The sequence below is a fragment of the Ascaphus truei genome, chromosome 2 (genome assembly GCF_040206685.1).
Source record: "Ascaphus truei isolate aAscTru1 chromosome 2, aAscTru1.hap1, whole genome shotgun sequence".
NCBI lineage: Eukaryota > Metazoa > Chordata > Amphibia > Anura > Ascaphidae > Ascaphus > Ascaphus truei.
Genome location: NC_134484.1, coordinates 381935961 through 381948738, shown reverse-complemented (window position 1 = coordinate 381948738; position 12778 = coordinate 381935961). Strand labels below are relative to the sequence as shown.

The window sequence follows — 12778 nt, the reverse complement described above, 5'->3', positions numbered from 1 at the left end:
CCTCTCCTGGCTTCCAATCAAATCCCGCATCTCACACTCCATTCTTCTCCTCACTTTTAAAGCTTTACACTCTTCTGCCCCTCCTTACATCTCAGCCCTAATTTCTCTCTATGCACCACCCCGACTCTTGCGTTCTGCTCAAGGATGTCTTCTTTCTACCCCCTTTTTATCTAAAGCCCTCTCCCGCCTTAAACCTTTTTCACTGACTGCCCCACACCTCTGGAATGCCCTTCCCCACAGTACCCGACTAGCACCCTCTCCATCCACCTTTAAGACCCATCTTAAGACACACTTGCTTAAAGAAGCATACGAATAGCACTGTGAACATTCTGAACACATGATACATAAAGCTTGGCCCCCTGCAGACGCACTTACCAGAACTCCCTCCTACTGTCTCTGTACGTTCTCCCTACCTACCAATTAGATTGTAAGCTCCTCGGGGCAGGGACTCCTCTTCCTTAATGTTATGTTTGTCTGAAGCACTTATTCCCATGATCTGTTATTTATATTATCTGTTATTTATTCGATTACCACATGTATTACTACTGTGAAGCGCTATGTACATTAATGGCGCTATATAAATAAAGACATACAATACAATACAATACAATAAGGTAATGAAGCTGCTTTAATGTATTTTTATTAATATTGTGTGGTAGCAGGAGACCCCTTGCTCCCGCACACTATTATTAAAATGTACATTAATGCAGCTTCATTACCATAGCGGATAGCCGCTATGGTAATGAATTATTATTTATTGTTATGTGTTTTTTAATACTAGTGTAGATGTGCAGGGGGTCTCCTGAGCTGAACCCCATTGGTTTCAGGTCCGAGGACCCCCTACTTCAGGAGTTACAGGCCCCTTTATGGGGTGCCAGTATCCCCTGCACTTTAAATCTCCCGCGTCACGTGACCGGGACATTGAAATTCTGCAGGGGATACCGGCACCCCATAAAGGGGCCTGTATCTCCTGAAGTAGGGGGTCCTCGGACCGGAAACCAATGCAGTTCAGCTCAGAAGAAACCCCTGCTCATGTACACTAGTATTAAAAATCATATTTGGCAGCACGATCGCCTGTAAGAACCGTGCATTGAGACACAGCGTCTCCATGCAGTTCTTACAGGCTGCTTTGTTTATAATAGTTATCGTGCTAAATAACTTTTAGCACGATAACAGGGGGAAAAAGGTGATCGTGCGCTATGGCTCTTTTGGCCAAGGCTGGCCGTAAACGCACCAAACAGCCTTAGTGAATAGCGCTTATGGCTTCAGCCTTTTGCGGCCGAGCGATATAACCCATTTTAGCGCTAGTTAATGTAGCTTAGTGAATCAGCCCCATTGTGTTCTTTGCTCGAATCTGGAAGTGTTTGGACACAAATGAGTGGGGCTCTTCAATAGTTTCCAAACTACAATCAGTGCTGTATTGACATTCATTAAGATTCGCCATTGGATAGAACCCGTGGACAGATTTGTAGACTTCAATCTGCTGATTCTTAAGAATCCGCCAACGGATTGCTGAATCCGCAGAGTGGACTCTACAAATCCGTCCACGGGTTTTGGAATCCGTGGAGTAAATTGGGAATAATAATAAAAAATCCGCAAAACGCGAATCACCCTTTTTGACATTGAGCCACAGAAATAGTTGCAAATAGTCAATATTTGCCAGTTGTATACATTGTACATTGTATACAATGTTTTGCCAAGCTCTAGTGGTGAATAATGTAGCACTCTGAGATCAGGCTGATAAACTGATCCTTTTTTGCCAGACGTACCCAAATCAAATATTGTGGCCCTGTTAAAGGTGTATGCTGTCTCTCTACATTTCATTTGTAATATTTATGGCTATTAAATCACAGAACAGAGTACAATGTTGTAGCAAATAAGGTTTACACTATCTTGTTCAGCTAAAAACTCAATTTGTGTTCGATTTATATTTTCATAACTTGAGTTTTCTTACAATTTATGATTTACTTAGCTGGTGTGTCTAAATACTGTATGTTCTCAAAATTACCTTTAAGTATGTACACAAATATTAATTCTCTGTATTTTATTTCCATACAGAATGCTTCTCAGACCCAAGAATTGTCAAGGTTTTCTTCATCATCTTTATTGTCACATTTTTGCTTGGTCTCCTTACTGTACTCATAACTAGACAAATCATTCTACAATGCAGTAACAAAGACATGTCTTCATCTGATTACAGGGTGTCCACAACTAAAAAGGTAACTAATTATTACTTAGGAATTCCAGTATTGAGACAATAATGTAATCCATGCAACGCTCCCTGAAAAATGAACTTCTCATAATCAATGTCATTTTCTCCCCAAAGGATAAAACGGTTTTGCACAATGTGTATGCAAGGACAGTAACATATACCCGGGAAAAACCAGAAGATATAAATATCAACATCAATAAACTGAGAGTTCATGACTCATTGAAGTACAAGTTCTGAAAGAAGAATATCAACTGAAAGATGGTGACTTTAAAAATCAACAACATTCTCCCAATCATGGGACATGTATCACTACTACAGTATATGTTTTTGTTATGTACACAAACAAATGTTGGTTGCTATGTTTGGAAGCTGACATATTGTTACATACAACGATGCTGCTGTAACAGATAAATGTGCATTACTACTGTATGGTACCACTGTTGAATGTAGAACTTTTTTTTAAAAAATTTTTCAACATGACAAAGCACTGATTACACTTTAGCTAGCAATCCTGTGTATTTAAAGGTAAACTTTGTTACCCGGATAATTCAAGTTAGAGGTCTGCCTATTGAGTTTTGTTTTTACATAGAGTGCAAAAGCTGGTAAGTGGCTGACAGTCATCAATGTAAAGACATTTTCAAGGCATTGATTGTTAGAATATATTGTGTAGACAATTGTAAATATATTTGTTAATATTATTCACTCAATATTCAAACATATTTGAATGCCAGTTCAAAATATTGTTTGGCATATTTTTCTTCATGATATATTCAAAGATCCTAATTCCTAATTCCATAGGCTCCTTCTTACAGTATATTTATCATGCAATCATCAGAACTACCATGTATGCATTGTACAGTATAACACTGTACCTCTTTCTGGATGCAGCTTCATAAATGCAGTGGTAGCTCAGTAACCTATAATCCAAGATTGCTAATCAATACACAACATGGATTTTCACTGGTTAATAAATGTATCCCATAAATAACTAGGTTATGCACCTTCCTTAAAATGTATGCATTTGCCCTCTTTGTATGGATATCATGGATGTAGAATCGCAGAATGACTTTTCTCGCAGCATCAGTCAAAGCACTAAGGACTGGCATTCATTCAGGGACTACAGTTTGGGAACGAGCTTAATGGTCCACAATACCATAACAATTCACCCTATAAAATGTTGAGCCCTTTCTTAGTATTTCTACGTTTTTTAAAAAGTTTAAATGTGTGAGGAATAGTTTGATTCTCAGCATGTACAGTACACTTCCTTACAATTTGAGACACATTCAATAAGCAATGTTAGTAGCGTTAACCCATCTAATTAATGCTGATAGACTGATTATGATCCAAATCATATTAATCTAGTATTTACTAAGCAATGATTTTGTTACACTCGGAAATAATGCTACTTCATTTAACACCTACTAAAGTCAGGTCTACTTATACATTTGCTGAGTATATAAAGTAGAAATCTCTAGTAGCCACGCATATCCTGAAGGAGTGTAGATTCATTGTGAATTCTTGTTGTCGTGTGTTTTAATGAGTTGATAGATTATTTATACATTTTTGGGCCTTATGTAGTATGGTCCAAAGTGTCCAATTACACTGTGATGCGCAGGCTACATCAGACCTTATTACTAAGACCCCCAGGCCCAGAGCCTCATCAAGGTTCTACGCTTTAGCACGCCTTTACTCCCATTCTTATGGCGGGCTGAAGCTTAGCATCCTTTGGTGGATCTGGGCCATAGTGGTACAGAACATTTGAAACCTCACAGGTCTCTTCTTTGTGGATATTGTTAAGCAGCTTACAGATGATGGAAAGATCTCTAAAAAAATTGTATTGAGCCGCTTAATTTAATGTTACGATCAAATCTTAGCATAAATATAAAAGAAAGGCCATGTAAAGAGCACTCAGGGAGTCATCAAAAGCAAATATCACAAAGGCATACAAATACAAATGTCACCAGTCATCACTTAAAATCAGTATATTTACATATTAGCCAGAAAGCCACAGATACAGTGACCATACTTTTTGGTCCTCTCTATTTGAAATATCAAATAAGTGTAAGTTATGCTAATAGATAGTTATAAATAGGCAGAAGAGGAGAGTGTGTCCTCTGACCTTTTGATATATTATCACTTAGTACAAGGATTCAGATATGCCATCTTTTATTGGGCAAATATTGTACAGCATGTTGTATGAATTGAACCAAAAAGCATATTCTATTAAATAGTTTTACAGGAAATATTTCTGTATTCGGTTAACTCCGTGAATCTGAATGAAAATCATAAAACTCAGGTAAAATAATGCCAATTCTCACTTTGTAAAATATATTATTATTTTCCTTGAATTAACTCATATTGGAGAATCTACCCCGTGATAGAAACCCTATAAATCACTCTCCCCAAAACGGATCTTGACAACAGTTGTCAAGACTGAGCCATACAGTAAGTATGGCTAAAGTATTACAGATTACAGCGTTAAAACTCTGATATGATGTATAATTTAGATGTAGATAAAATACAGTACATGCCTGCAATGTACTGTATATGCATTGTACGAGAACTTAAGTTGAAATTCATAGAACAAGATGAAGTTTGGAACTAATTCATATATTTTTATATTCTTCAGTGCTCCAGAATACAGTAGCTTTCTCCCTGAATCATAAGCCCACATTTTGGCATATTTCTTGATTCTGGAAAAACTAGTCTGTTGTGGCATTTAAATTCTAAAACTTCCAATATAGGTTTTTAATTTTTTTGTTTCATTTTTACTTCTTCCATTTTTAAGTGTTGCTTGCCCACTAAGCACTGCAGAAGCAAGTTCCTTAAAGCAGCATTTCCTTGAAGAAAGAAAATCCCCTAGATGGGAAGCAAGGGGTCTCTGGAACGGCATTTATTTCAGGTCTGAGGACCCCCACTTACGAGATACTTACCTCTGTATGTGCTGTTGGTATCTCATGAATGTTTAAAAGCCCCACTTCACACGGGCCAATAGGAAGCTGTGATAGATGACAGCAGGTCTTCCTTCTGGCCTGTGTTAAACCAACATATTGCTCACCCAGCTTGGGCTGCTACTGGCATGACCTACTGAGGTAAATATCTCAGATCCAAGAAGCCCCGGAAGCTGAAATTAAAGGGACTCAGCTCCAGAAACCCCATGCTTCCCACCTAGTACAAAAAAAAAAAAAAAACAACAACAACAACCTATGCGGAACCACACCTTTAAATGTTCTGGTGTACTCAATGGATTTTTTAGCATGTCTGTGATATTAGTGCCCTATTTATACAAGAACAGGGGGTTAAACATTAAAATGCTGTAGTGCCGATCTTTAAACTATCATACAGAAACTCTCATTCAAGTCAATGGGAAGTTCTTTGAGGTAGCTCCCTGATTGGTACTATCACAGTCTCATGAATAACCACCACAGTAGTAAGAATGTATTCTAATAATATACATACTGTTTTTAGTATTTAAAGCAGCAATACCCCCAAAAGTTTATTTTTTATTTTTTTACATTGCCTGAACTGGGGAGTCCGCCAGTGGTAAATCTCTGCAGGACCAGCTTCAGGGGCTCCCTGTATCCTGGGATATCCATTATTAAAAATGTCTCAAATTGTTTTATGAGACCTATTCCTGTACTGCTCTCAATGAATCACTGACATCTACAAGCTATCAAGTGATGGGCATATAATTATATTTTTACAATTGCTCCTTGCCTTGATTGTACAGAGGCTCTGTTTATGCTAAACTGGACTGGTGCATCATTCCATATATAATTTGTATTTCATTGTTTTTCTATTCAGTGAATCCTATGTGATTTTAATACCCTATACTATATATATTTTGTTTTGATAAAGATACAGTATTTTTGGTGTAGAAGCAGACACTCCTTTATTTATTTAAAGCTTTAAGTTATTGTTTATCAAAGCAAAATGTTTATGTAATGGAATCCTGCATCCATTGTGAATGTTGGATCAGGAAAGTTATGATGTGTGTGGCACTCACATTAATCTAGTCATTCGGATTCCAGACTACAAGTCAAGTAGCAAAAGCTGACATGCCCTGGGACATGAATGATGGAATTCCTAGAGGGTGACAAGTAATGATATCTGGTGTGTGTTAAGAGAGTTTCTCACAGAAGAGAGTATTGTGTATCCAGATCAGTTGTATCTTTTGCGAGCAGAACTTCCTTATCAAATAACTTCTGTTTATCCTATGTATTGTGTAAAAAAAATATATATATGTTTTTTTTTCTTCTTTTAAGTCAACTATAACACATGTTTACATTTGTTCTTGAGTCTTTGGGCAGATCCATCAAGCTCCGGTGTGTGTTATTGTACTCAATCTAGAGTTCATTGCCATTCAAGCCAAGTTAACGTTGGATCGTTGTGCTATACCCCACACCCAAGCTTAATGAATCTACTCTTATATTGTCATTATAACAATGCTTTTCTTAACTACGGCAAGCAGTGATGTTCAGAATAAAAAGATAACTCAATGTCACCAATGAGAAACAGTATGTTCTGTTTACAAAATAATAGAAAAATAATGACAATTTATTTTGTGTTCAGAAAACATTTAAATCATGTATTTCCTTGAACCAGCAACCGGGGATAAAATGTATGAAACGGCCCCATACATGTACAAATGTAGCGGCCGTTATTCAAACATATCACAGAGCCTTTTTCATGTGCGCTGCTGTACTCCACATGGAAAATCACGGGGTTGATTTGTTTGAATTTCATGGATCCTGATTTCTTTGGGTGCAATTCTTTGCATTTCCGGGGCAGAAATGAATGAATTGTAATGTGTACAGTACAGTACTGTGTCAATTTGCAGGTGTTTAAAAACCAGAACACTAAAATGCCATTTTCTACACTCGATAAAACACGAGTCAACACGTGGTAATGACGCGCCAGGACATGGGTATTCCGAGGTATACAACGCGTGATATGTTCGAATAAAGGCCGCTGCATCTGTACTGTACAGTACTGCCATGACTGAAAAAAGGAAAGGCCAGTTATATCTAAAGAAAGAATACACTATTTCCACTGCAAAACAGCTACGATTTGTTTATACTTTGCTTCTACAAAGAAACATCTATACATATCGGGTTTTCTATAGTGAAACTAAGCATATAGATGTAAATGATGACAATTTTGTGTAGGTATTGATAGACTGTGTTACTGTATACACCTTTGCGCAGGCTACAGTATGTTACAGGCCTGGGACCCGGAAAAAGGATTCATGCTATTGTAAAATGAGGTATTCTTACAGCAATTCCTTACTTTTCTTGCTTAGCTAGTACTCACATCTATTGATACTAATCTTTAACACAATCTTTGAACTCTATACAATATACACAGTATATCCTTACTGGTTTTTAAATATGATTAACAGGGTACTACTTTTTGTTTCTGTCTTAAAGGTGTTATTGTATGGTAATAACTACAAAATGTGTTACTAAATGTTATCAAATTCATAAAGGTACCATTTGCACTTTCCGTGATGAAAAAACTGGACTTAAGTGGCCTGTGTCCAAATTGCAAGTGTGTGATTTCTTTTATTGTGTTGTATATATTTCTTTCGGTCATGTTAATGTGGATGTGCAGCATTTGGATTCAATTCAATGAAACCAGTGAGCTTTCACTGATATCCCTTACAATATCATGTGAAATTAACAATATTTCCATTTAATATCCAAGCAAAATATCGAAATTATTATTTTGAGCATGTTTTGAATTGTATAGATTTTTTTGGCTATCTCAATTTTTCATGACAGAGAAATATTCTCTTAACATGTAAACTATTATTATGTTTTGGGAATGCCTATTGTTTTGTCAACTGTTTGTTTTTTTAATTTTTTTTTTAAATGCATGTGTACACACATTCCCAAGTGAGTTAAGCTCAAAATTGCTGCTAAAACAAAAAACGAAATTGCCTCTTCCTTTCAATGTTCCAATTGAGTAGTTTTACCAGAACCTGCCAACCAACACAGCTCTTTTTTTTTTGTAGTTTTAAAAAGTCGTCTTGTTATCCTTTATGTTGCTGTTTTGCAGATGATAACGGGTATAACTCCCAGCTAGGCAAGCTGCATCTTGATGATAATAACCATCTATTTTTCTACCATCACCTTAGTTAAATACAGTTTCTTATAATATCTAGTTTTTACTTTATGATTTTCTGAATTGAGGCGCAGCACCATAAAACCAGAGATTATTTTCTGGTACAGCCCAATGGCCATGTGTGTGCTTCAAATGAGTATATACTAGAATATATACAGTGCAGGCAATCAACTTATTTATTAGCAGCACAGTGTGAGCTTTAACTGGATTAATCTATTTAAATCTTCACTCTAGGAGGTTAAGACATTAGTCTCTGTATACATGTTGGTATTTTTTATTATAGAAAACATAGATCTTACATGGTCAGTCACTGATAGCAAGGCATCATTTCTAGAAATAAAAGCAGGAATATTAATGGTAGTGGAGACATACAGTAGTGGCAACACATTGTATTTGGAAAATGTATATGTTTATGTTAATTGACAGGTTTCTAAAAATTAAAATAAAATGTACTTGAGTTGTACAACTGTCTCTTTTTAAGAAATAGTCCATAACAATATGTATTGTTCTAGTTATTACTCCTGTTTATAATTCCTGGAATTTGGGGGTTTCTCAAATGTGTTTTAAAATATTTTTTCTTTGTATATTTAGATCACAAACTGTGTGTTCCTTATTTGTTAATTTAATGACTACTAAATAGTATGTTAATATATTTATTAATGAACTGACACTGTAGAGCATAGTGTTTATTTTTTTATAATAAACGTTGTATGGTTTTAACTGACAGTTATGTAATTTTTTGTGTTAAATGCATTAAATAATTATACAAGATAAATGGGATTCATAATCTTTAGCCACTAGATGGCAGCATCTTATTACAAACAATAAAGCATATACTTACAGGTGTCAGACATTAGTCATTTTACACAATTTAGTTTGGTCATACAGTAGGTCAATGAAGATTTACAAAATCCAATCCTCCCCAAACTGCTGGGGATCACAATACTTTGATCATTATATATTAAAATTTAGCTTGAACACGTACATAAAACCAGACACAGATTACTGGTTGGCAAAAGAGAACATATATTCAAGAAAAAAAAAATCTTCTTCTAAGAAGACAAAGAAATTAAGTTAAAAGGAGCCTTGACTCTAGCACAGCCATTTGGTCTAGTTACTTAGATTATTAATTGATTTAATTGTCACTAGCATTTGCACCCAGTAAAATTCAACTGAGATTTCAAACTTATTAAAGGGGCAGTCCACGCGAGAAAGCACACATTTTGGGGGTCGCTGCCCCTTCATCCGGTACAGTGATAATGTAGATGCAGCAATAACGCAGAAATTATATCAATCCTTCCTTCTCTGTAATAAAAACTGAGAATTTTGATGACAGAAATTTTTGTGAATTTGTCTTCATGAATAATACATTTCATCAACATAATTTTGGGTAAGACAAGAAACGTCTGAATAGCTTTTTCAGTTTTTCAGTTCTACAATGCTGTGATCAGCATAAAATGTCCATACACAGTAGCATGCTGCACAGAAGCAACAACGTAAGCCTGATGAATAATAGTTTGAGCTTTCTTCAAGTTCAAATCTGCAAGAGTTTTGTGGGGGAGGCTGCCCCCAGTGGTTGAGAAAAAATGGGGAATGACCCCCAAGTATACCTGAGGCTACTACCATGGCTGTAATATATATATCAGTCCATAGAACAAGGAGAAAGACACCAACCACATCTTCATGAAATGTTGCTATAAAAGCTTATAGAAACTTCATCCGTCTTTGGCCTAAATCAGGGTGGGGGGCTGGGAAGCATATAACACCGGTAGAAGTACAGAAAGGCACGTCCAAGGAAATGCCCAAAGGTAAGTCAATGTCTCCGGTAACCGTTGGCCTCACCTGCACCATGTGTCCTACGGTATGGGAAATCAGCTGGTCAGTACTCACGGGAGCTCGTCTGGTCTGCCTGCAGTGCGGATAGTTGAACAGCGTAGTTCCAAGCTGCTCGTGGTGTCGGTGTGCTCTGGCCGCATGTGACGACAAGGGGAAGAAAAAACGAGTGACGCGGCGGTCACAGCTCCTCCAAAACAGCCAAACACATTGAAAAAATAAAAAACTTTATTGAAATCAAGAAGTGAACATCAGCAAGAAGACACTCTGACGCGTTTCGTCCAGGAATGGACTTTATCAAAGAGTGGTTCACTGTTAGAATATACAACCACATGCCAATAGATGTTGCTTCCTTTTTAAACTTTTGGTTATGGAAGTTACCACACTAACATTACAGGCTATAAATATTACTTAAAGGTACATTTTCCAAGAGTAATATAGTAAATTTCTCATGAATTACCTAGGCTTTAAGGTAACTTCCAATACAGTGTTTTTATTGCATAAAGAAGACTCTTTAACATATTTAATTACATATAATCAACCCCAAAAATATAAGCTGCATGTGTATAGTAGAAAACAAAGGGCTTTGTGTATCATCGTGAATATATTAGCACAAAGTGCTGTTTTTGTCCAAAATCGCAATGTAATATATCTGCGCACAATATGGACATATTCCAAATACCCCAAAATACAGCCAAAAATGTTTTTCTTTTCTCAGCAAAATAGGGTAAGGTGCCTGTCTCCTCAAGTGTGGCTATACTTATTAACAATAAACATAGAATAAAAGGAGAGAGATAGCACACCATCCTAGTAGTAGAGTAACACTAACGATTCATATTAGGCAGCACGCATAGATAGTGCAAAAATACGTTGCTCTTATTTGAAAGGAACAGGTCACTCTAAGAAGCGATGTTTCAGCCCATACACAGCCTTTCAACAGGTAGTTGTGCAGTACAATGATAAAAGGGTGCAGTTGAAATACGTGGGCAGTGACCGGAAGTGATCTCATTCAGTTTTCAAATTGTTAGGGTGTCCTGTTGCCAAGTGATCACTGGTGGAATCCCCTCCTCCTCTCTCACTGACATTCTCCAACGTGACCGGAGGAACCCATGTAAGGCTTGGGTCCCGCTGCATCCGGCGGCGTGCGCAGCCGCGTGCCCTTCACTCACTAGACCTGAGTTCCTCCCGAGCCAGCTCCAGTCCCTCCTCGCTGCAAGGCTCGCTGTGCACTGTGACGCGTCAGCCAGCAGGGGATACACGATGATCGTGATCCCAAGCGGAGACGCATCACGTGGCCTCACAGTGAGCCAATGAGGAGGGGAGCTGTCTGGAGCTACGGAGGGAAGTCTGTGCAGCCGTGCATACCCCCCCCCCCTCCTCTGGTGCCCGTTTTGCAGTGTACTCCTGCTCCGGGAGTGAGAGAGTGCGAGGTGCTCTGGGAGTGAGAGAGTGCGAGGGGCATCGGGAGTGAGAGAGGGACCCACGGTGGGGCAGGGTGTGGACAGCACGAGAGCCCTCCGCTCAAACCAAGCCCCCCCCGCTCAAACCACCCCCCCGCCGCTCCAGCTCCTGCTCCCTACAGACCGCAGATAGCGGTCAATTGCTTTTCAGCGTGCTGCCTGCATGCAGTGCGGGCGCGCTGACTGAGGCAGCGGGGCCTCAGCCTAATGACGCAGAAGTAAACCCTCAACATTCTAACCGATGACAAGCAAAGTGATATCATACAATAATAGTGTAAGAAACATATTCAATCGGGCCCCACAAACTGAACTTTTCTTCAAACAGTCACATATTAAAAAGGACCACACCTTTATAATAACCAGTGAAGAGACTCCAGAAGATTGAAAAACAAATACAACAGTGCAATCAGGAATCTGTTATAGACAATCAAACGTAGCTCTACATATCCCATTGTTATATCTATCATTGACAAATGATGTAATAGATTTTATAATAGTGAAACAGTGAATAATGGTATATCAATTACACCAACATACAATTATATAAAAAATCCAATACCCCACCATCCAAACATCTATAAGTTATCTATTTATACATCTATAAAACAGGGAAAAGGACCCATTTTTCCTGACCAATTGCCTTCAATCTATGTATGGTAGGGAATCCAGGATACGGTGTGACGGAAGGGGGTAACCAGGCTATATAATAAAGGTCAAGCCCGTTTGGTTACCCTGCTCTGTGTATAAGGGTCCCAGAGAGTTAGCTCTTGGACCCAGTAACAAAGTATAATCACATTGTACTTTGTGTAATAAAACCATGTTTTTGTGTTTTTCCCTTTCCAGGTATGCCATCAAGCAGGGATTGCTATGGTATGAGTTTCAAGGGGGGGGCGTTGCGGAGGAACCTTTGACAGAATGTGCCTAGGAGGTTGGGGTCCAGAGTTACCGGGTCCCCAATAAATGTAACCGGGAATCATGCCTTATTCTTGGATACATGTACAGTAGGCACGTTGTTCCAGCAATACTTCCCCTTGAAAATGAAAGTGCAACTCACTACTAGGGTACCCTGCTTCAGCACAGCCCAGAAAAAAGACTGAGGCACATGGATAAATATGTATTCCTGTAGCTGAAGGAATCCCTAGGTTAA

The 12778-nt window shown here is 38.1% G+C and overlaps 1 protein-coding gene across 3 annotated transcripts in view; it reads left to right on the top strand.

Annotated features, from left to right (window-relative positions):
* ITGB8 (integrin subunit beta 8) overlaps positions 1 to 8066 on the top strand; it is a 143851-nt gene extending 135785 nt beyond the window's left edge. For all 3 annotated transcript variants that reach the window (XM_075587175.1, XM_075587173.1, XM_075587177.1), the window contains 2 exons: positions 2059 to 2219; positions 2327 to 8066. In XM_075587175.1, the coding sequence (XP_075443290.1) occupies positions 2059 to 2219; positions 2327 to 2449 (284 nt within the window). In that variant the 3' untranslated portion in view covers positions 2450 to 8066. The remainder of the gene's footprint in view (positions 1 to 2058; positions 2220 to 2326) is intronic.
* The last annotated feature ends 4712 nt before the right edge of the window (positions 8067 to 12778 follow it).